Source organism: Meleagris gallopavo, chromosome 16, assembly GCF_000146605.3.
Source record: "Meleagris gallopavo isolate NT-WF06-2002-E0010 breed Aviagen turkey brand Nicholas breeding stock chromosome 16, Turkey_5.1, whole genome shotgun sequence".
NCBI lineage: Eukaryota > Metazoa > Chordata > Aves > Galliformes > Phasianidae > Meleagris > Meleagris gallopavo.
In genome coordinates, this window is record NC_015026.2 from 1,362,093 (window position 1) to 1,385,715 (window position 23,623).

Below are 23,623 nucleotides of genomic sequence, written 5' to 3' on the forward strand. Positions count from 1 at the left end.
CGTGCCCCCGCTCTCTCCGCCGTGGGGCTGAGCGCGGCCGGTGCCCCGCAGATGGAGCGGATGATCGTCAGCATGCAGGACCCGGACATGGGCATCAAGATGAGGAACCAGAGGCTGCTCATCACCATCATCCCCCATGCCATGACAGGTGGGCTATCGCGCCCGGGGCGATGCGGCGGTGGGGAGGGGAGCGGTGCACGGGAACGGCCTCGGGTGGCACGGCACAGCGGGCGGCTCCCGGCACTCAGAAATGTGCTCAGAACTGCAGCTGGGAGCGATGCCGCGTTGGCTGAGCCCTCCCTGGGGCGGGCGGCTGTGCCCCGTAACCCCGCGTGCCCCCTGGGACCGGGGCACCGCATCGCACCATAGCGCTGCCACGATCCTCAGGGAACGACATCGTGGAGTGGCTCATCCAGAAGTACGGCATCTCGGAGGAGGGTGAGTGCCCGGTGCGGGGCGGGGGGTCCCGGCAGGTCGCAGAGCCGCCCAGCAGCCCCCGCTGCCCCCACCCAGAGTCGCTGCACCTCGGCAACCTGATCGTGAGGCACGGCTACATCTACCCGCTCCGGGACCCCCGCAGCCTGGTGCTGCGTGCTGATGAGTCGCCGTACCGCTTCCAGGTGGGTGCCCTCTGCATTCAGGGGCCTGGCACCAACCTCACAGCACCCCAGTGCCGCTCAGCCCAGCCCCTCTCCCCTTAGACTCCGTACTTCTGGACCAGCACCAAGTGGCCAGCCACCGAGCTGGATTATGGTAGGTGCCCACCTACCCCACAGACCACACAGACCACAGTGGGCCCCAGCCCCTCTGAGCGGCTCTGTTCCTCTGCAGCCATTTACCTGGCCAAGAAGAACATCCGCAAGCAGGGCGACCTGATCGAGCATGAGAAGGTGAGCGGTGCATGGGATGAGCTGTGGGGCCTCAGCTCGCCTGGCGTGGGGGTGCAATAAGGCTGCTGCCCCCGTGCTGGAGCAGCAATAGGACCCAGGGCTGGGCAAGGGTGCGGGTCCCACGCCGTGCCCACCTGGCTGCTGCTCCCCAGGACAACTACAACCTCCTGCACAAGAGGATCAACCACACGTGGGACTTCGTAGTCATGCAGGCGCGGGAGCAGCTGCGGTGAGCGTGAGGACATGATGGAGATGGCAGTGGGCAGCGGGGATGGGGCGGCCTCCAGCTGCCAAACCCCCACTTCTGCACAAACAGGGCAGCCAAGCAGCGGCGGAAGGGTGACCGCATTGTCATCGACTGCCAGGAGCAGGCCTACTGGCTCGTCAACCGGCCCCCGGTGAGGACAGGCTGGGAGGGACACCGTTGGTGGCACTGTGCGGTCTGGGCACAGCTGGCTGGGTGTGTTTGGAGTCCTCCAGCACATCGCTCTCGTTGCAGCCGGGAGCTCCCAACGTGCTGGAGCAGGGCCCCGAGCGCAGGAACTGCCACACCACCCGCGTGCAGCTGGTGAGCAGGGCTGGGCCCACGGGGCTGCCCCACGTCCCACTCTGCACGGTGACCTCGCTAGCCCTGCTAATGTCCTTGTGCCCCATTGCCCCTACTGCCATGGCTAAGCAGGGAGGGCTGTGTTTGCCCGTGCACCCACTGCCATCTGTGCCGATGCTCTAATCCCTGCAGCTGCCCTGTTTGTGCACTGTGGTACCCTGTGCCCCGCAGCCACCAGCCCTCCTTTCTAACTGCTGTGTTTTCTCTTCTCTCCTCCGTGTGCCATGTCATCTGTCCACGTAAGTGTCTCCAGCCCAGGGCCGCTGCCATGCTGCAGGGGGCAGGAGGTCGGGTTCATGCTGGGATGTGTCAGCGGGGTGGAGGTAGGGGGAGGCATCCCCCTGGCACAAGGGATACATAGAGAACTCTTGAGCCCTCACCCAGCCCTTCACATCTCTTCCAGGCCAAGAACATGGACTACTACAAGCGGGAGGTGAGTGGAGCATGGGGTAGCCGTGGGGCTGCTGCATGGTGCAGGGCCCTGACGTGTGCCCATGGCTGGCCCAGATCGAGTACTGCAGGAAGGCCATGGCCAGGACCAGGGTGAAATCATCCATCTGCCTCGAAGGGTGAGCTCCGTCCTGCAGTGGGCTGGCAGCCCCCCTCAGCACATGTCCAACGCTGATGGGCAGAGCCAAGGCCATTGCAGATCCCAAGATTCACCCCTTCCCGTGCTGCCCCCGTGCATCCCCGAGAGTCAGGGCCATGGTGGACAGCGAGATGTGGCCCAGCCCCCCAGCCACCACTCCCCACAGGTACCTCAAGTTCAACGAGCAGTACGTGCCCCACGACCCCATCATGTCAGGCTGCCTACCCAGCAACCCCTGGATCACCGACGACACCACCTACTGGGCCATGAATGCCCCCACGTAAGCACCCCTGGGGGCCACCAGCCCCGGGACGGCTGCAGGGAGAGGACAGAAGTGGCCCTGCTGTTTGGGGGCCATGCCTGCAGCCCCCAGCCCTTCCTGCACGCTGCCCACAGGGTGATGACCCCCACGAAGCTGCGGGTGGAGCGCTGGGGCTTCAACTTCAGTGAGCTCCTGATGGACCCACTGGGCCGTGCACAGCTCCTCGAGTTCCTCAAGAAGGAGTTTAGTGGTGAGTGAGCCCTGCTGCTGCATCTCACACCAACTGCCTCCATGCTGTGCGGCTTTGCCTTGCTGTTGGGCCCTGCTGGGACCTGAGGAGGGTTTTGCCCATGGGTGGTGTCCAGCACCATGGCTTCCCAAACATCATGTCCCCATTCCAACACCACGTCCCTTCCCCAACGCCACCTCCCCATCCAACACCACATCCCTTCCCCAGCATCACCTCCCATCCCTACACCATGTTCTCCTTCCAAAATCACGTTCCTTCCCCAACGCCACCACCACATCTGAACACCACATCCTCTCCCCAACACCATCTATCCTCTCCAACACCACATCCTCCTCCTCGGTGCCATGTCCCCATCCCGACATCATGTCCTCCTCCTCAACACTGCATCCCCTTCCCCAGCTGAGAATCTGAGCTTCTGGGAGGCGTGCGAGGAGCTGCGCTATGGGGAGCAGTCCCGCATCAATGAGATCGTGGACTCCATCTACCAGTGAGTGCCATGCGGCGGCAGGGCCGGGTCCTCGGGATGAGGCCATCCCAGCCCTCCATCCCAGCGTGGGGCCGGGCCAGGCTGGGTGCCAGTCACCTGGTATCGATCCTCAGGCAGTTCCTGGCTCCCGGAGCCACGCGCTGGGTGAACATCGACAGCAAAACCATGGAGCGGACGCTGGAGGGCATCAAGACGCCCCACCGCTACGTGATGGACGACGCACAGATGCACATCTACATGCTGATGAAGAAGGTGGGTACGGGGCGGGCAGTGCTGGGTTCAGCCTTGGCCTGATGCTCCGCTCCCCCAGGACTCCTACCCACGCTTCCTCAAGTCGGAGCTCTACAGGAACCTGCTGGCAGAGGCCGTCATCCCTCCGGAAACCAAGAAGCGGTGAGGGCAGTGCTGGGGCCCCCTGGTGCTGAGGGTCCCCGCGGTGCTCAGCCCGGCTCTCCCTGCAGGGTGTTCCCTTTCATGCGCAAGCAGCGGCACTCCAGCCCCAGCCCTGCTCTGCTCCTGCCTGCCGCTGACACCGAGGCCAAGGGCGAGGAGAAGAGCAGGAGTCCCGCAGCTGTGCCCGAGGAGGAGAGCTAGGCCCTGCCGCGGCACCCTGCCCGCAGTAGCACTGAAGGAGAGAAGCCATACATCCCCTGCAGACCCCGCTCGCTGCCCCCAGATCCTTCCTACCCCAGAGGGAGCTGGCACCCGGCCTGTCCCATGGGGCAAACACAACACATGCAGAAATAAAGGATTCCGTGGGGAAAGCGCTGTGGCTTTCACGGTGTTGAGCAAGGGGTGACACGGGAGTGCAGGAGGGATCCCTGCAGCCCTGCACGCACCTCCAGCAGCGTGCATCCCCAGCGTGCAGCAGGCACCTGGAGCTGGGAGCAGTGGGATGGCAACAAGCGAGGGATGCAGAGGCCCCTGGGCTGGCAGGGGCAGGCGGGGATGGTGGCTGGCAGCCGAGCTGCTCTGCCTGCCCGCCACCCCTTAATCTGAGCAGAGCCCGAGGATCTCACGCAGGATTATTCTCTTTCCCAGAGCTGAGCCCCAGCTGTGGGGGATTAATAGTGGCCATTATATAAACATGAGGCAGGCTCGTGCCCTCTGGCACTCAGCCTCAGAGCTGAGCACAACCACAGGGCAGCGTGGGGTCATCCCCAGCCCATTAAGGACCAAGGAGGGGCCAGCCTGCAAAACCGTGCAGATGTGTGGGATCAGGAACCCTCCCCTGCTGCTGATGTAGCCCTATCACGACGTGGCTGCTCACGGCTCAGCTTGGTGCTAGGGCATACAAAGGCCCTGGGGTGAGGTGCTGGGGAAGCTGCAGGAGCCTCAGTGGTGGGATGGAACCTGGGACCTCAGTGCTGGCAGCCATGGGGCAGTGACAGATGGTGCCACGCTCCAGGAGACACCGCGTGCTGCACGGCTTCCTCTGGCTTGATCCAAATCCAAGCCCTGGAGAGAGATTTTCATGCTGATGGACTGCAGCAGGAATCTGGGGTGTAAAAGCAGGTCAGCGAGTCCCAGGCAGGGGGAAGGGACAGGCCAGCCCAGCTCTGTTACCTAACTGCTTTTGCAGGGTCCAGCATCCACACTGCTGCAGCAGGAGAGCCAGGGGTCTGCAGTGCCACCCCAGAGGTGCACATTTGCAAGGACCCCTCTGCAGTGGCCCTAAGGGGCCAAGTGGCCCTTTTTTTCCCTGCAGCACAATGCTCCTCTCTGCCAGAAAGGAGGAGCAACCGCTTCAGTATCAGCTCACGCTCTTCCTGCTCACCTCTGGCCTGACACCAGCACGGCTGGCTGGTCTGGCACATCCCAGCTGCTCCCCGGGGTTACGCCGTGCTCAGGGTAAGCGTGACCACCAGAACAAAGGGGAGAGGCAGGCACCCACCTCCGCAGGGCAAAGACAAACTGCAAGCAGGGGAGCATCACCAGGACACCGGGTCCCTCCCAAAGAAGGGGTTTTCTGCCCTAGGGAAGTCACACTCCATTCTTGCATAACGTCGGCTGCTCGTTAGCAGCAAGAACAGAAGCAGGGCACCATTTACAAACAATGCAAAAGAGGATTTATTGAAACCATCAGAGTTAGACCAAGTCCTGTACAGCACAATTTGCAATAAGTTAAAGAACCCAACAGCCTTAGTGTTAAAAAACACACTAATGCATAACACAGTGATATAATGCCATCATCACCCATCTGAGTTATTGAATCAAGGCACGAAGTCATTCATTAAATACTGCAGAAAACAATTACACAGGGAAAGAAGCTGGAAAAAGGACTCGTTAAGAAGGTGCTGGTTTGGCACTGATTCATTTAGTTGAGCTGCCACAGGGAACTCTGGGTCTCCAAAGTATTTGGAAACACAAATGGACAACTTAAAGCCAGAAAAGACCCCCAGAACTGAAAACCCAGCACTCCTAAGGGACGTTCAGTGTTACCGACTGGAAAAGTCAGGTCTGATTTGAGAGCTGAGGATGAAGGACAGTGTCATTACCATGAGAGTACAGCCCAGGTACGTTGCTCACACCCACAGAATTGCAGTGGGACACGACCTGCAGCACTCAGCCCTGGGCCTGAAGGCGCATCCTTCAGGCAGCTCCAGAACCACCTGAGAGCAGCAACAGGTGCCCACTCCAAGCACTAAACAGAGATGTTTCTAAGGGTGCAAACTCCATCACGCTAAGCTGTGTGTTTTCTGCCCACCTTCTTCTCAGCAAACAAATGGACACCAGTGTATGAACAGTGGTTGTGTCTCAGTGCAGCTGGTGCAGGGACAGCAGTTTTCAGGACCAGGGAGCCTACTCAAAATCTTTTCCAGGCTTTGCACATTGCTTCTGCAGCCTGCACTGGTGCCCACCAGGGCATACACCTCACAATGAAGAAGCCTCCAAGTGAGACGTCGCCTCCACACAGCAACCCACTCTCTCTCTGGGGACACCAGGCTGGCCCCTGAGAGCCAACAACCCGGAGTTCCTCACCCAGCATCACTTCAACCCGGGGCAAGGAGGCAGCACAGAGCTCTCCATGGAGCTGCGCTGCAAAAATAGCTCCTGTAGTTTCACCAAGTGGCTCATGTCTGTCTTGCAACACGCCCACCTCCTGGCACAGGAGACCATACTCAGATGGGCACCACAGCAGCTGTAAGGTTGCAGGAGCATTTGCAGGACAGCTGGCATTGCCACTTGGGAACAGGACTCCCAGGAACAGCAAGCCAAGCTCCCAGGAAAGGTTAAAGTGCAATTCCACTGGTAAAAAATGGCCTAGATCCCCTTGCACCTTGAAACCAAGAGGAGAGGTGGTGTCCATACCCGCGGGGACCAGTCAGCCTAGGCTGGTTTTCATATCCCCTATAAACACAACGAGGTGAGGGGAATGTTGGTGCATAAGTCAGGTAGGAGACCAGCTCCCTTTTGGTGACACCAGTACTGCACAGCCTGGCTGGAAAGCAAGTAGCATAGAAAACACAGGTAGGCTTGTGACTGCAGGGGGAGGCACACAGGGCTGTTCTTAGGAGAAAAGGTCATTTTCTAAGTAGAATGACACTTCAATCTGCGTTCTGCTGGCCCAGGTAAGACCTAGCCCATTCACAAGGCTGAGTCCAGCACTACACATACCCACTACTGAAGCAGGGGCCCAAATTGAGGAGAGTGTAACTGGGAATCAGCCGGCAGCCAAGCACCTCTCCGGCAGCCAGGAGAGCTGACTCAGAAAGGAAACCTAACACCACACACAGAAGCTCCACTTCTCATGCAAGCACCCAAGAAACAATCAGTGCAGGCATCCCCAGAGAGCACGTTTTCCTCCATCTACAGACTGAGCCAGCACAGTTCTGTGGGCACAAAAAGATGAAGGGGAAAGCCCTCATCCCTGAGCTCACGACACTTCAGTGGTGGCCAAGCACTGAAGTCCCATCAGCTCTGACAGTGGATGCACTGGCAGCTGCTCCCTCATCCTGGGAATATCCAGGCAGTGGGGGTGCTTCCCTGCCAGCCATGCTTTGGTTTGCGGATCGAGAAAGGCAGCTTCCCATTTGAATCCACGATCTGGGTTTGCTAAGAGCACTGCTGCAGAGGAGAGGCAGCCTGCAGACTCCCCTGGTCTCCTGGCAAGCTCACGCTCTGCTGTGGAACCGCATCCTGTAAAGGCGGTCACGGATGTACTGCTCACTGTCCACAGCCACCTGGCTCAGCCAGATCACCCTGCTCTCAGAGACATCCTCCTTCAGCTTACGCTTCATCAGGGACACCAGCCCAGGCTCCTCGCCGGGTTGAGGCCCCCTCAACAGCACATAGCAGGCGTGACGGCTGCGCTCGAACAGCGTGGCTGTAACGGAGCAGAAGGAACAGCCCAGCATAAGATGTCTGAGCCCAACACCACGCACCCAGCATCCCGGAGGCAGCAGCAGGTGTCCTCCTGCACCTCCTCGCTGGAGGGCCAAAGGGGGAGAACTTACCATTGAAGGCAATTATCTGATCTGTGCTGTTGCGGAGCTCCAACAGGACATTAGTGTAGGAAGGGTGGAAAAGATACAGCTTCTGTAGAGGAGCTGCTGACATCTGTAACCAACAAGACATGCTCAGAACACAGTAATCCCAAATACCAGGCTCGGCCATTATTTCATGTTCAACAGAGTGCATCCAGTCGGTTATCTGAGCATGGCCAACATATCCTGCCTGATGCCACCAGCACCAGCGCTGGCATTTTATTGACTCCCCAGCCTGACCTTCCTGCAAACAACAGGCCTGTCTGCTGTGTGCAAGAGACAGATTTGCCCCAAAGCTGACAAATTCAGCAAGGAAAGCACAGGAAGTTCAGCTGGTGTTCAGGCATCCTCCAAGATGCAAAGTGTCACTAACACTGCCAGCCACTGCTCCAGCAGGGCTCTGTCACACGGCTGAGAAACACATCAGGGCCACCAGACACTGCCTTGGAGAACAGAGAGGATATTAATGTGGCCAAGAGACATCACTGCGTGCAGTACGATTGCAGAGGCTCCAGGTCAAACAGCAGCAGATTCAGAGGTACTAAGCCAGCAGCCTCTCAACTCAAATACAGCAGCACACTGAGGGAAGGCTATGGGCAATCCAGTGCCTTTGCTCATGCAGATAATAAGTCCATTTTCTCTATGCAGCCAGGCTGAGGATGATGAATGTTGCTGGTGCCACACTAGCTGTTAGCAGAGACACTGCCACGGACACTGTGAGGACCTAGTACAGACAAGACCACATGCCTGCTGCATGCAGACCAGATTTGATCAGAGACATGTGGACACTCCACACTGCACAGAAAGATGCAGTTAGGGGAACACACGGAACTGAATGTGGACACTGGGAAAATGGGTTGGCTCCAGACAATTCTGACTCTGAGTCTAGAAAAAAGCAGCCATTCAGCAGCGCTGCTCACCGTTTCATTTCCTGCTACTTGGTATTCACCCCAGATGAGGAAGGTGGACCGATGATCAGCAGTAGAAAGTGTGGCTGGCCTGGGGCTCTTTGCTCTAGAGTTCAGCTTCAGATCCCATTGGACTGCTCCAGATCCACCCTCAACAATCATAACCTAGCAGGGAAGAAAGAAAAGGAACGCGTATCAAAGAGCTCTATGAGCCGCGAGTAAGAGGTCAAGTCAGCTGTCTCTATCCCACACTGTCTAAAGGAGCAAGTATCTGACATATGGGAAGACAAGGAGACACTTGAAGCTGAGCTTCTACTTGATCACAGAGCTGTGAGACCTGGGGTGGACCACGTTAGAGTGAAGTCACAAGTCTTGCAAGTTATTTCAAGGGGTTCAAAGCTCTGTCATCGAAGTCACTTGCTGAGAATTAAAGTGTCTGGGCTGCCTTCAGTAGCTTCTTAAAAGAGATCATTTCCCAGCCAAAAGCCTTCTAAAGTCAGCTGGAGGCAGCACATCATACCAGCTGTCCTCGACAAAATGTCTGCTTGAGCTGAGACATGCAGAGAAAAAGGAAGTTAAAAGGAAGAGCTTTCAAACCTTTTTCCTGTTGGGTCCGATCTCACTCTCAAGGACAACATCAAGAACATCAGGTTTGTAGTAACCAAGCAGTGGCTCACTAAGAGAAAGGAGGAGAAAGGACAGATCACAACACAACCTAACAGCTTGTGCATACCCTGTTCTTTCAGAGCAGTTCTATCCTCACAAAAAAAAAAACCCTAATAAAAGACTCAACTGCTACATCGCAGGCTTTTATGTTTCAAATAAAAAATAGCATCTGCCAGGATCACTGCTGCTGGGAACCTGGGAACGCCATACAGAACCCACCTAGGTAACATTACCTCATGACATGGGACACGTTGAGGGTCCACAATGTCTGCAGATTTTGTGCACTGATCAGCATGGCCATCTCTGAGCTCACAACCAGGATGTTCTCCCGCGATCTGCCAGGAATTTTTGCCAGGTAACGAATGTCTCCAGTGCTGAACAGGAACAGAAAATGGATTATGCTTTCTAGATTGGGAATGTTGGTTCTTTGTGGTCTTTGTTTTGGGGGGTGGAGAGGAGGGACTCCTTTTAAGCTTTTTTCCCCTGCACAGTAAGAGTCAGAAACTCATCCTAACAAAATCAAGCTGGGCTGGGAGCTGAAGCACCAGGTTCTGCAGATGCCACACACTGGATGAGTTGGCAGAGGTACAAGTCATGTTCCAATTGCACTCACATACAAAATCCCAACCTGCTTCCCTTCCTTTACTGTGAAATCCTGACAAAGCCACCAACACCAGCCCCCTCCCCAGGGTATGGGCAGTTAGGACAGAACAAAGGCAGGAACACCAGGACCCTCCAACCCACCAGCAGATGAGATCCAATACCAAACCTGAGAGGGGTCAGGCGGTGCGTGGTGTGGTCGATGTTCTTCTCCCACTGAGGATCTTGCTCAAGGCCAGGAAGCTTAATTTCCATTCCAGTTGCTGCACTGTAGAGATCTTTCAGGGAATACGCATAAAGAGAGTTGGCTGTGTAAAGAAAGAAGAGCAAGGAAGAGGGAGAAAAGTTATCCTGTGCTTTGCTCCGAGTGCTACAAATTTCCGGATCATGTCTGAAGTGGATCTGGCAGATGAACAATGAACTGCATTTTTAGGGCTTATATCTCAGAGCTGTAGCAATATCTTGAGACTGAAGCCTGCTTTTGAACGTTCAGCATCTTATCTGTTCACAACCCATGAGTTCCACAGAATCACTTGCTATGTAAATGACTGTTTAAAATCTACATTCTCAACATTTCTAACATGAAATTACTACAGTATGTAATGAACTTCAGTTTCAGCAGAAGTCACTCCTTCTCTTGACCTCAAATACCTCCTTCGCTGCATGAAACAGGACATAGATTTGAGAATGTAAAACACTGTTTCCAACAACTCTTCAATAATTAACACATCACAGTTACAGTCATTCTTTCAGACTCAAGTCCTACACAGGACTGTACCTGTATAGAAAAGGAAGTAGTGGGAGGAGCCTGGGCTCAGCATGACATAACGAGCTTCCCCATCCACATCCAGGCTTCCAGTGGAGCCGATCTGTTTGCCATTTTTTCCTGAATGGATGAAGGTCTTAATCTACACAGGGATGGGATTAAAAACAAACAAAAAAAAGGTTAAAGTTGCATCACTCTGCATACAGCGTTCTCACAGTGTTCTCTCACAGTGCCTGCAGGAAGCACTGTGCAGACCAGCCAGCACAGCTGTTTCTGTCCTTGCAGGCCTGCCAAAAGCAGGGGGACCCAAGTTCTTGCCACAGAGTAGCTCTGCTACTATTTTTAGTGCCCTAAAACCACCCTTCTAAAGCTGTTGCGGGTTCACAGAGACTAAAAATAAAAAAAAAGCTGCCAGGTTTCTTTATGTTCTCTCAGTGCAGGGATCAGAGCAACAGAATCCACACAACACTTCACCCAAGAGAAAAAAGGGTAGAGTCAAGATGAAACTTAAGAGTGGGCAAGAGGTGTGATCTGGGGGAAGCACGGCACACTAGGACTGAGGAACAGCATCTCGTAGGGGTGCTGAGTCAGCCAAGAACAGAGCTTCCCTCCTCCTTGAGCGGGACTGACAGGAGAGCAAAGAAAATCTGCTGCTCTTCAGGTGACTTTGGGGAGCCTGGTAAGTGAATAAGGGGTAGAGTTTGCTGGGGAGGAGAGCAGCACGTTCATCAGCTGTTCCCAGCCTCTCATATGGGAGGGTACACACACCAGCACTTACTGAACAGCTTCACCTTTACTGGGAAGCGCTGGTGCAGCTGCCCCAGGACAGGAGCAACCAATGGCACTCATATAGTCAGGGAGAAGACACAGAACCTCACTTAGGGCACTGCTTCATACTTCTGTGAGGTGCTACAGGCCAGGTATCCTGAAATAAATCTCATTTCCCAGGATGTGTTTGTGCTGAAGCTTGCAGCAGGTAAGGGTCAGTGAGACTTAGCAGGAACCCATCCAAACCCCTACTGCCCAGAGGATTCCCCACACACTGCTCAGTGCTTTGCTATTTCAGGAAGCAGGAGTACAACGTCACATTCAACTTCAGCTCTTGGCAGCAACAAAGTTAGGAACTTTAAGGACTGAATCTCCCTTTGGAAGAGACTGCCTTTCCCAGCTGCAGAGCTGCCCTCAAGCTGCTCACAGTTTGTGCCCTTTCTCAATGCACAGTGTACTTTTACTTGAGTTGAGAGAGTGCCTGCCAAGTCCCAAGGGAGGGAGGGAGGGAGGGAGGGAAGGGTTTCATACCAAAACAACCAGAAAGGTTAAACAGAAAACAAATCGTACAGCAGTTTAGCAGAACAGAGACTACTTTCAAACATGTCCTGGCTGCCTAAGATTAGAAAATCAAAAGTCTTGAGATAACTGGGATAGGAAAAGCAGCGAGGAAAGGAAACAGAAGAGAAATGTAGGAGTTAGAGAGGATAGAATTTCTGATGATTCTGGCAACAACAATGCCTCTGAAAGCAGAACTCAATCTGCTTATAGTGCTCTGGTGTGGGGACACATGGCCCCTGTTCCTCCCACGAGCCTTGCTACAAGGAAACTACAACTTCTGCATGCAGGTGCACATGCAGGTGATGCACATCACTCAGTTATGGATGTGGATGTGCGATGAAAACATTTTTAGCTACCTCACTTTTTCCCTTCTAAGAAGTGGGAAAAGCAATATTGGAAAAGAGAAATGGCAACTAACAGCAATTTCACTAAGTGAACCCAAGTCAGAACTAATCAGCACAGCGACAGCAGGAAGAGAACTGAGCAAAGCTGGCAAAGCACAGCCAGGGAAGGTACCAGGAAGACCAGTGGTTGTACAGAGGCACTGGCTGTCAGACACGCTTTGATCCAGGAGCCAAACCTGTCAGGGTTTGTTCACTTCCACTTCTCTGAGCATGGTCATAGAAAACTGCAAGCTCATCTTGCTTAGGTGCTCTCCATACACAGCCTGGGAGGAACACAGACTGAAAAGGGAGACTGGTTCCTGCCTGGTTTTCTTCTTAAGCCATAGAACACTTGCATTGATTTGGGAGTACGTTTCTGCAGGGTGGGAAAGAACCTCCCTCAAACACAGACATCGGAGGCCTGTGGGCACTTCCTCTGCAATCTGCAGGGCTGAAACAAACAGCATTCCTGCCATGCCCTGCAGTCTGGTCACGGGGCTTAACGTAGCTTCACAGTGACATACCTTATCTCCTGTAGCAATAAAGATTATCAGGTCCTGAACTCCGTCACCATCCACATCTGGAATCACTGACAAGGGAGTCAGCACAGTATAATTAGCTCCAAAGTCATCGGACTGTTTCCACTGAACTTCCCCTAGAAGAGAAGTTATTGGGAAATGCTCACTAAAAAGCACTTCAGGTTGAAAGGCTTTAAAACACTCTCGTTCCTCAAAGCACTTTGCAGCAGTCACTCGTAGACAGCCCATCTGTGCTGCAAGGCAGCCACAATTATAAGCCATCATGGGGTATTTCTGCATTTCAAATGAGACCCAGAATCCACAATTCCAGCCCTTACTGAGAAGCAATTGCAGCTGCCTGCATAAAGGCTCTTGTCCATCAGCCAGGCACAAAGAACAGCTTGCTTTCAGTGCCCCAGGTTAAGACATTTTCCTTTGTGCTCACTGCACGGAAAATCCTTTCCAGCTACCTAAAAACTTGATTCTGTGTACTTAAATTTGTGCAGGCATTGGAAGACCACAAAGAAGTGAATTCTGTGAATTCTGATCACAGCACTCATGGCTACTTCCAGCAGCAGGTTTTACTGCAACCCGACTCCTGCAGATGCTCCTGGAGCTCACACTCACAGCTCAGCTCGCACCCCTCCTCTCTCCCTGGCTGGAAGAGCACAGCTCTTCAGACAGTTCTGTCCCTCAGCTGCTTGTCAATGCAGGTAGCACAGCTTTGGCTGCACTCAGATGCACTCTGCCCAGGGCTGCTGGCGACTTTCCAGACACTGACATGAGGAATTTGCAGCAGTATTTGCTGAGAAGAGAGACTGCTGTGGCTTTGTGCTTTTTCCTTTTCTTTTTTAAGGAAGACTTAAGTGCCTAACTAGGTGCTCTGAGGGGAAATCCTTGACCAGCCCCTTTGAACTGCATCCCACGCAGCCATCCTCAGTTCAGGAATGCAAAATAATCATGTTTTTTGTAGGCAGTCGAACTGAGGGCCAAGGAATGACTGCCCCACGCTGCCTGCAGTCATTTAAGGCAGGCTGCACTGCCAGTGAGATTCCTCCACAGCTTTTGCTGAAATACTGGGGAAAAAAAACCAAAAACATGTGGATTTGTTGTTATAACAGGGGATACGAAATAGAAAAATGCCCCCAGGGAAATAAGGGGAAGGCAAACAATTCTACCCCTAAAAACAAGCAAGCAAACAAAAAAGCCCAAGCAGCCAAAACTACAAAGCGTTTAAGTTTTAAATAATTATATCCTGTAACTATAAATAATATATAAACTATAACTATAAATAACTGGCTTCAGTATAGCCCAAAGCTCCATCAGTAGATAGGGCTGCTGAAATTCGTATTTTGATGCTTAATGCTCAATTCTTTGCTGGTTAGACAGTGAAAAGAGTTGTAGATAAAGGTGTTTTACTCCCTTGAAAAAGTCTGATTTAACAAACTCGTAGTGGTAATTGAGACAGCTTCAACACAAAGGGATTAAGGAGCTTACATGGTCTAACACAGCCCCCAAGGAGCACAAACTGTGAATCCAACTCCACCTTGCTCTGTTAATGAGAGATCTGACTGTTCTGCAGACAGGCAGAGCACTGTGATGCTCCCTCACAGTCCAGGATCACAGCAAAAGCACAGCAATGTAAGCCAACAAGACAAGTGCCTAGATGGTAAATCCAGCCTGAGTGAAGGGTTTTGTTTTGGTCTGGAAGGAATAATAAAATGAGGACTTCAAAACTTCCGTGGCTGGGTGCAGCCCTCACTCCAAGGAACTGCAAAGGGAAGGACGAGGATTGCTTGCTTCATTCTGGATGAACGCACATCCCAGCACTGTGCTTTCCCAGCCTGCAGCTCACACACTGCCTGAGATGAAGGCAGGTCTTTTGTACAGAGCACTGTCAGACCTCTCTGCCATGTCCTTGCCCCTTTGTTTACTGAACACCTTCGAGTTCCCAGCCCTCTGCACACAGCAGATATGCAGAAAGATAAAAGAACCACTGGAGCAACAAAGAACTGTGATGGGAAACAATCATTCTTTGTGAAGTCTTGAGTGACAAGCAGCAAAACAGACTTACTTCTCCTTGTCACACACTCTTCAGGCTGAAGAGCCTTGGTTTATTTCATGATTTCTTCCACTGAAGAAATGACACCAGACCCACTCCCAGGGCTCATACACAGGATAAGGCAGAAGGTGCCACCACACACCCACCCCTGTTCTTCCTATGGATGCTGGTTTTGGCCGTGGTAGAGGCAGAACACCCAACTCCACACACCTTTGGTTTGGTTTAGAACAGCTGTGTTCCAGATTGCTTGTTTTACCTTCACACACAGGAATGCTAAGTGTTCCACACAAACAGAAGCACACAAATACTTATGCCTTCCTTCTTGTTTGCTCATGTCACTTATTCTGGCTACAAAGAAAGCAAGATGTAAGACAATTTGAGTTGAGAAAGACACTAACTATCAATCCCACATCAGTCACTCGGAGATAACCAGCCTACCCCTCCTTCAACCTTCCTACAGGCAGAGATTGAAGGCAGAAGTCCCTGGAATCTCACCAACCCATCATGATGATGAATCATTAACAGCTGAAGACTGATCTGGCTACTGGTTTTAGTACAACGTGATGAAAGTCAGACTTCACCACTTGAAATACACTTAACCTGGTATTTTGTTCCAACCTGTCCTCCTAACCCAAAGCAAAAGCCAATTACACTAAGAAGCTGCTTTTGACCTACTTAGAGCCACAGCAAAAAGGTGCCAAAAATGTCAACTGTTGGAGTATTCATTTTTGTATCAGAAGCAATTTTTCACCTCTTGCTTTTAATTTATCTGCAGGATGTTCTCCTACCAGGCTGTTCCTGCGACTTGTGGCTTAGCCCAGCTGTTTCTCTACGTACATGTGCTGTTTCTTTATGGCTGACTTCAGTTACAAGGCTTTGGCTCAGCAGCCACCTTTCCACGCTTTGACCTAAAAGCAACTACTTCATTAATGTCTATAAATAACCTGTACTAAAGCCTGTTGATGAGGAAAATGGTGCTAATTATCTCAGTTATTGCAGAAGCTTTCCAGCTGACTGTGGGTGCATGTGCTGTTCCAGCTACAGTGGAAATTAAAAGCTTCAATAGCTTTTCCTCAGATCTCTTAGAGCTTTATTTCTTGCTATTTCTCTCTCCCAGTATTTGGAAAATAGGGCGTAAGGGGTGCAATATCAGATACAGAGAACATGATCCTATGCATGCTTCCAAGAGAGAGCACACATTGTTTACAGCCTTTGAAACCCCCAAAATGGAAATGTATCTCAGTCTTCCTCAGAGAGGAAGGCTCAAGGCACAACAGACTTGTTCCTACAGAAGCACAGGCATTCTTTATCCTCCCCCCAGCTTTAGGCAAAACGATGAAGAATCTCTTCATCTACAGGGGCAGAAATGAAGAGGGCTTCCCTTTTTCAGGCAAAATCCCAGGCTACAGACCACTGAATACTTCTCCTGTGCACTCTCCCTGATGACTTTCAGATCTCCAATCCCTGTCACTCCCATGCTTGTTGCCACTGCAGGCACTCCTAACGCTTGTTCACAAACGACTGAGAAACACCACTGGTTTGTGCCCAGCCCACAAGAGCATCAACTAACATTCACAACTGCTGCCTGCTTCTCCTGTTTCAAAAGTTGTCGAAAAGTTGTTCTCATAATACAGCAGCTGGCACAAAACACCACAACGGAGTCCAGTCCTTGGAACAGAGAACAGGCAGTTCTCAAGGGCCCAGCCAATGGCTCTGGCAAGGTTTTTAAGATGATAAACACTCCGTGTACATTGTCCACGTACATCGTGATATCACGTCAATGTTCCCAAGGTGTGACAGCCACAAGGTGAGGAATGAAAGTAGTGCTGTTCTGTTATTCTGCCTGCCACCCACCTGTCTGCTGGTCAACTGCAGTCAGTGACACCGGCTGCCCCACCAGCAGGCAGCCCGGGGTCCCTCCAAGCTGCTTGATGCCACACTGCATCCATTCCAGCTCCGTGGCAGCAGGCCTCTCCCAGAGCACTCTGCCATTCGTGCCGGACACAGCAGTGATGAAAGCACATGGAGAAGGCAGACCTGCAGAGAAGAAGCAGCAGAGGGAGTGTGAGCCCTGCCCACATCTGCTACACTGCACCAGGTGCTGTGCCTTGCTCCAGACCTCCCCAAACCCAGTTTTCTCTCCCAGAAGCACTGTATTTCCCCCCTATCTTTATTTCAGTGCTTCAAACTTCACAACACTGGGGAGAACTGACATTATGGGCACTACTCCAACACTGGCTCCCACCTCAGGACATCAGCCACAGAAGCCCCATTAATCCTAACTAAAAGAAGGAGCAGCCCTTACTACAAGGCATTCTGTTTCAGAATCAGCTACCTTCATCCAAACAGGAGCTGTTGAAGCTGCTGCTGCCATTGCTGGCTTTGAAAGCAAAGATGACATCTTGCACTTTGTCCTCGTTCACATCTTCTATAGCAAGAAACGGGTAAGCCACTGTAAGAGAGACCAGAAGTCAGGCACTGGTGAGGACTGCCTAAACCACCAGCACATCTGGCTGCAGCAAAGCACACATTCCCACAGACCCACTCACTGCCTCCAGCTCTGACTGCACGACATCAGGACAAACTGGCTTTTGTATTAATAAACAAACAAACAAAAAAGCATCTACATGAGCACTAAAGCACTGGAAGCCAGTGCCAAAGGATTATTTGTTTTCATTTGTCATCCCCTGGAGGATTTGTCTCTTTTTATAGCCAGGCATCCAGAATTTGAACTATGTTTAACAAAAAACAACTCTGGTCCTGGGGTGGCGTTGCTATTCCCAAAATACAGGGAAAAACAAAACAGCCCCAAATATATAACCTTTCTCACTTTCAGCTAAAAGCAGCCATATATATCTCAAAGTAGCAGAACTTTGGATTTAGGCATTAAAGCCTAAAGTTCAGTCCCTGGTGGGGAGCACTATCTCTGCAGTTACAGCTTAACCAGCACACAATCACCACACACAAGATTAAAGGAAAGCAATGACAGAAGTGGATGCTGAGTCAACAAGGAGCAGTTCCCAGGTTAAAGAGCCGATTAAAACAACTGTAACTTTGTGCAGCTAATAAAATAACAAGATGCAATTGCTCTTCTCTCCTTCCTGTTAGCCACAGAGAAAAGCTGGAAAGTCACACCGATAGGGAAAGGATGCCTAATGGTCCCCAAACCGAAGTTCAAACTTCAAGGGAGCACTTCACAGACTCAATTGCAACACAGATTTACTCCTAGGCACCCTTCCCCATTATTTTCCAAGTAAGACTGGTCTGTGAGCTCATTAGTGCTTCAGAGCAGCATTTAATTTCTCTGTTAGATCCTGTGAACACCTCCTGGAAGGCCACTCCAATTATGACGGGCCATTGCTTATCCAGGTCAGGTGTTCACAGCCCTCACTCCCAAGAGCAGCACCCCTGCAGGCCCAGCTCCAGATCAGCCTTAGGCAGAGTTCAACAATTCCAATTCATAACCCACAAGGGAACGGGACCCAAGGTAACTATTCTCCTACAGCAAACTCACCTGCACTGTCATAGTTTCGGAGCCACGTTCTCTCTGAAACAGGCCTCTCTGGGCAAGGAATGATAAAGGAGAAGGCAAACACAATGATCAGACACAAAAATAGCGAGACGAAGAAGGCGGCGGTGCGCCAGCGGGACAGCCGAGACAGCTGCGACGACTGCTTGATGATAATTCTCCTCTCAACAGAGTTCTCATGGTTCTCTTGAGCTTTCACGTCCTCTGTCTTCAGAGGGTGGATCTCAGCTTCTGAGTCTTTGTTATCCATTGCAGCTCACTCATAGGTATTCAGACACCCTTCTCCTCCTTCACCTGCAACAACGGGAAGAAGAGTTAAAGCAGATTTTGGAACGTGGCAAGAAATGACCGAGTGTTCTGTCACTACCTGATATTCATGCTGGAGACATCTAATGGGAGGCGACAGGTCGCTGTGCCGTCGTCACACAGCTGGGTGCCAAGCACCTCTGACACTGGAGGTCTCCTACACACAGCAGCAGGGAGAGATGGGGACACAGAAACAGCACCATTTTTTTCTTCAGAGGAGGCAGTGAGCTCTGCTAGACCCGGAGCAAGGACAAAGCAGGCTCTGGGTTCTATGCTGAATGGCCTGGCTGCTCCTGCAGGTCCTCCTGATGAAGAGCACCAAAAGCTCCCTTTGCTGAAAAGCCTTCTGCCACCTCCTGCTGATGGCAGCCTGCTGCCAGGAGGGACAGGTGAAAGGAAACACTCATGGCCCTCACTTCCCAGCACAAAGATGTGCCCTGGTGCAACGAGCACACGAGAGAGAGAAACAAACACCAGCATACTCTGCTGTGTAGGAGGAGAACAAAGCTATTGAGCACAATCCCCAACGAGTGCTGAGCCCAGCCCTACAGCAGGCAGGAGAGCAAATACTTTCCTCTTTGTAGGAAAATGAATGCATGCATTTAGACTAAAACTGGGCAAATTTCATTCCACCTCAGTGGAAGAAGAGCTAACAACTGCTACTGTAGTTTCTCCTGCTATCTGTCATGATCTACAATGAACGAAATGCCCCCCTTCCTCCAAATCATCAAATTGCTTTTCTTCAGCTCGACTCAAAAGAACTCTCTGCAGGACAGGGCTGGGCTCCTGCAAAGGGCAGATCCTCACCCACCCCACCAGCTCCCTGTTGCAGGAGCCTGGAATTCCAAATTCACAGCCCCGAACCCACACCGGTCAGCCCAAATGCTCAAAAGAAGAGGCCGTGGTAAATGAGAAATGGCAAATACAAAATACAGAGGAGGATGAGCAGACGAAGAACTCCTTGCCCTCTCAGGGGCACGTACATTGCCATTGGTGATTTCCATGTGGCAAATTTTAAGCTCTGCCAGCTCAGTACTGGGAGCTGCAGTTACAGCAACAAAGGGGTTCTGTGCTATTTATCTTCTAAAAGGGAAAAGGGAAAGCCCCTCGTTGGTTTCAGAAGCCTGTAGCATTGCCCACAACAATAAGAAACCACTCCATACACAGTTTTCAGGCCTCTCTCGGACAGTGCTTCTTTTAAAAAAAAATAGCAGAAGGAAGAACAAACACCGCATTCCAGCAGCCTTGGAAAAAGCTGCATGACCACGTCATAAGAAGTTCTATCTGAGCAAATAAACATGACAACCCAGCCAACTTTCCATGACTGCACTGTGACAGCCGTGTCCCAAATCTCCCACCTCAACAACTGACTTCCCCAGCAGAAAAGAACTTCAAGTCAGCACCGGTGTGAGTGCAGAGCCCTCGGGCTTTCAGCTCCAACAAGGAAGGGCTCACTGCTGTAGGGCTGCAGAGATCCCAGGAGGAAACAGAGCAGCAAGGAGCGACTCCAGGAAAAACCCTCGCCTCACCAGGGCGGCTCACACAGGCATCCAGGCGTAGAGACAGCGAGCCCAGTGGGATGGAGCACAGGGAAGGAGCAAAGGAGTGGGGAAAAACAGCTCAGCACAGCAGGAGGGGATGGCCGGGTCAGACCCCTAGCCAACTGCTGCATGCACTGGGCTCTCAGGGCTGTAGCTATGAAGCGTTCGTACTCAAGCACTCTGGCATTTATTCTGCTACAGCACATCAAGTACAAGATCTCTCTCCAGGCAATTGAATCCAGGCTGCGCAACACCATGCAAATTCAATTAAATCAATAATGTAGGAGCTGTATCCTCCCCCAGAGCCCTCACTCCGAGGACCTCATCTGCCCTTCCCAGCACCTGAGAGAAGTCCTCGAGGCCGTCGGATCCCAACCTGCTGCAGCACACAGTGGCAGGATGAGTGGGGAAGCAGAGAAAGCAGTGGCTGCAGTGAGCAGAGCATCGCTTTGCAGGCACCGCAGGGAGCCTGCCCATCAGCGGGGTCAAGGTACGAGGCCACAGCCATGAGCTGAGCAAATGATTTACTGCAACAGCAGCTTCTGCCATTGTGGTGCTGGGGAAGAGGGCAGGAGTCGGTGAGGTGATCTCCCTGCACTGAGCTGGGAGCAGCAGCTCACCCTCCTCAGCACTGCGGTGACGCTGCTGGGTCACAGCTTGAGTGCAGCCCTTAAAACACTGCTGCCCATGAGGCTGGAAGCCAGAAAACTGCTGGGGCACAGCAAAGTGCTTCCAGCACCTGTGACTCTTCCTGCAAACAGTGTGCAATGAGACTGGGCTGCTTCTCTGCCCAGACCATATGGGCACCATCTTAACTCCAAAGGCACACTTCTGTGAGGCATCACAAACCACACCACTGTCATCCAGACTGGGATGAGAACAAGAAAAAAAAAAGTAGTAATTATACTGCCAGCCCCAGCAATTCCCCTTCTATTGCAGCAGCGACCCTGATTACAAAGAGCTCTCCGTGCCTTTAAAGCAGTTCCTTTCTCTCTTCTTTCAGGATCTGAACACTGCCCTTCGCTCCCCTGCCAGAGCATATGGAGGGCCAGAACAATGACCACGAGGGTTCAAACAATGCAGGAAATCCCACTGCCCGCAGTGCCAAAGTACGTGCTGGCAGCACATGAAACAGTCTGATCTCTGAGCAACAAAGCAGTCTGCTAATCGGTTTAATTGGAGACAAGCAGAAAACGATAGTGTGCGTTTCAGATGACTTTTCTGTCCTCTAGCAGCCGACATTTTGTCTCCCATTGGTAGAGGGCACAGAATACTTCCCTGGGGGCTTTGATGCACCCAGAAGCTTGCAAGGAAATACACAGCACCAGGATCACCTGTTGCTGCAGCATTAACACTGCTGCGTGTGCTGGGTCTGGTGGCCAGCATCAGCTCCGCTCAGGGACAGGAGGCCTCACCTGAGACATTCCATGAAAAGGATTCCTAGGAAAGGAAATAATTACAGACTGCACACGACGTAGCTGGTAATTACAAATAATTACATGCAGTACCAGTGAGGCACTCTCTGAGCTCTGAAGGCTGCTTGCTCCTGCGGCCCAGCAAGAGGAGGAACCAAATAAACCCCTTTCCTGTCCCACAGAATGATGCTGCTTCCAGGTTCTCCAGTGTAACTCACCTTCACGGGGCACTGTCTCTCCTCTTCTACAGCAAAGCTTTGCAGATTTGATCCGCATTAAACCAGTGCAACTTGTGCAGCAAGCTGCCCGTGCCAAGCTGCAGCCAAACCAAAGGGACAAACTATCATTACCAGCCAGCTGGTGCAGAGAACTGCACAAAGTCGGATGTATGGAGACAGGAGCCATTTAAGTGCATTGGTGCCATGGAAGGTTTAACTCATTTTCCACCCATAAAATGCCCAAGCACCGTCCTAATTGCACTAGTCTCACAAGATAGTGCTTCTTCCTGGAAATTTTCTAGCAATATATCATACCTAGATTTGACATTCAGTGTGTTCACATCTTTCACAGAGTGCTGGGGTCAGATCATAACTGGTCCTTTTAGGAACACAAGTACAGCATTTGCTTTGGGGGTTTGTTTGTTTGTTTCAAATTTGCGTCAGCCAGAATAGTTGAAACCCCACCCTGTAATCCCTGATGACAAAACAGCTCGCAAACATTGCCCTGCATAAGATGCAACATCCCCACTGTGGCTGCCTCCTACCAGCTGACTGCGGTGTGATGTGTGCAGCACTGCAGCTCACTGGGCAGTCACCTGCTGCTCCATAATGGCAATGCGTCACTTTCTGGGTCCCTTTTGTGCAGTTCTACTTACATCAGCACCCAGCCAAGAGGAACTGACACTTAAGATTTTCCCCAACTGAGATTTTTCCTCTCTGAATAAACTCAGAGCACTCTGAAGCTTACAGTCCTGCGGGGTCATCTGCAGCCCATAACTCTTTCTGGACAAAGCCACAGCCTCGGCGTGCACACAGAGCTGCCACAAACTGACCATCCCTTCTGGCTCTGGGGCACCTCCTGTGATCCTTATGGCCTTTGTAAGGATGCAGTCTGCAACCCAGAGTTGGAAGGGACTCTGGAGGCCATCTGGTTCGACTCCACTGCAGTGCACAGGGACAGCACAGCTAGGTCAGGTTGCTCAGGGCCTGATCCAGCCTTGCTTTGAAAGCCTCCAGGGATGAAGCATCAATCACATCACTGGGCACCCTGCTGCAGTGCCTCACCACCCTCATTATGAAAGATCAGTTCGTTATATCCGACAGAAATCTACTCTCTTTGATGAAAAGCAGTACCAACACTGCAAAGCCACACGGAACCGATTACGGGTTACGTCAGTGATAATAACCAAGCAACAGAAACACAAGCAGTTTATCAGCAGCCCGGGATCAAAGCCACCCACCCTCACCCACTGCTGCAGATCCCTTGTGAGCCATGCGAGCCTGTGGGATCAGCCTCATCCCACTGCAGCCATCGGCTTCCCAGCCTGCGTCAGAGCCTCAGCAACATCCCTGAGCTGCCAGAGATTTCAGAGATTAGGGGAGATCTCCAGGCACGGAAGCTGTTTAGAACACACTGCAGTCATTTCATGCATGTTTATTGAAAAGACAAAAAAAAAAAGGACATTTTTAAGTCGAGAGCTCGCTCCGCAGATCTCAATTAACACACAGGTCACACATTCCTTGCTGCCCACCGGTTCCCTCACATTGCTGATAAGCAAGGCACGTGGTGGCATGAAGTAATGGCCTTCTTCCACCTGCTGCTGTCACCATCAGCTACTGCCAGGAGAGACCTGTTTCATCTCTCGGGATTGAATCCGTTTTTCTTTCCCCGTCTTACAGCGCACACAGAGGGAAGCCACGGCTCCCAGCCCACACGGCTCAGACACGCTCAGCCCTGCGGGGACACGCAGCTTCCAGCCCGGGATCAGGGCCGGGCACCGCGAGCAGCTCTAGCTGCAGCTCCCCGGGC

General features: G+C 52.1%; 2 protein-coding genes across 4 annotated transcripts; one reads left to right on the forward strand and one right to left on the reverse strand.

Annotated features, from left to right (window-relative positions):
* Positions 1-16: 16 nt before the first annotated feature.
* On the forward strand, positions 17-3,844 carry RGS11 (regulator of G protein signaling 11). Of its 2 annotated transcripts, none has more exons than XM_010719386.3 (16): positions 17-148; positions 388-438; positions 514-620; positions 702-753; positions 832-890; positions 1,043-1,119; positions 1,207-1,288; positions 1,390-1,458; positions 1,901-1,930; positions 2,005-2,066; positions 2,253-2,366; positions 2,483-2,598; positions 2,998-3,085; positions 3,199-3,337; positions 3,396-3,478; positions 3,547-3,844. In XM_010719386.3, the coding sequence occupies exons 1-16, from the start codon at positions 52-54 to the stop codon at positions 3,677-3,679; spliced, it is 1,359 nt and encodes a 452-aa protein (XP_010717688.1). In that variant the 5' UTR covers positions 17-51; the 3' UTR covers positions 3,680-3,844. The 2 variants fall into 2 exon arrangements, with proteins under 2 accessions (XP_010717688.1, XP_010717689.1); XM_010719387.3 differs by having other exon boundaries at positions 1,907-1,930.
* Positions 3,845-5,131: 1,287 nt separating this feature from the next.
* On the reverse strand, positions 5,132-20,652 carry FAM234A (family with sequence similarity 234 member A). Of its 2 annotated transcripts, XM_010719389.3 has the most exons (13): positions 20,523-20,633; positions 18,701-18,796; positions 18,319-18,627; positions 17,140-17,256; positions 16,659-16,841; positions 12,749-12,879; positions 10,525-10,654; positions 9,916-10,054; positions 9,380-9,520; positions 9,078-9,156; positions 8,493-8,645; positions 7,543-7,645; positions 5,132-7,412 (listed from the first exon to the last, which is right to left on the reverse strand). In XM_010719389.3, the coding sequence occupies exons 3-13, from the start codon at positions 18,581-18,583 to the stop codon at positions 7,201-7,203; spliced, it is 1,653 nt and encodes a 550-aa protein (XP_010717691.1). In that variant the 5' UTR covers positions 18,584-18,627; positions 18,701-18,796; positions 20,523-20,633; the 3' UTR covers positions 5,132-7,200. The 2 variants fall into 2 exon arrangements, with proteins under 2 accessions (XP_010717691.1, XP_010717690.1); XM_010719388.3 differs by lacking the exon at positions 18,701-18,796 and having other exon boundaries at positions 20,523-20,652.
* Between the last annotated feature and the right edge of the window lie 2,971 nt (positions 20,653-23,623).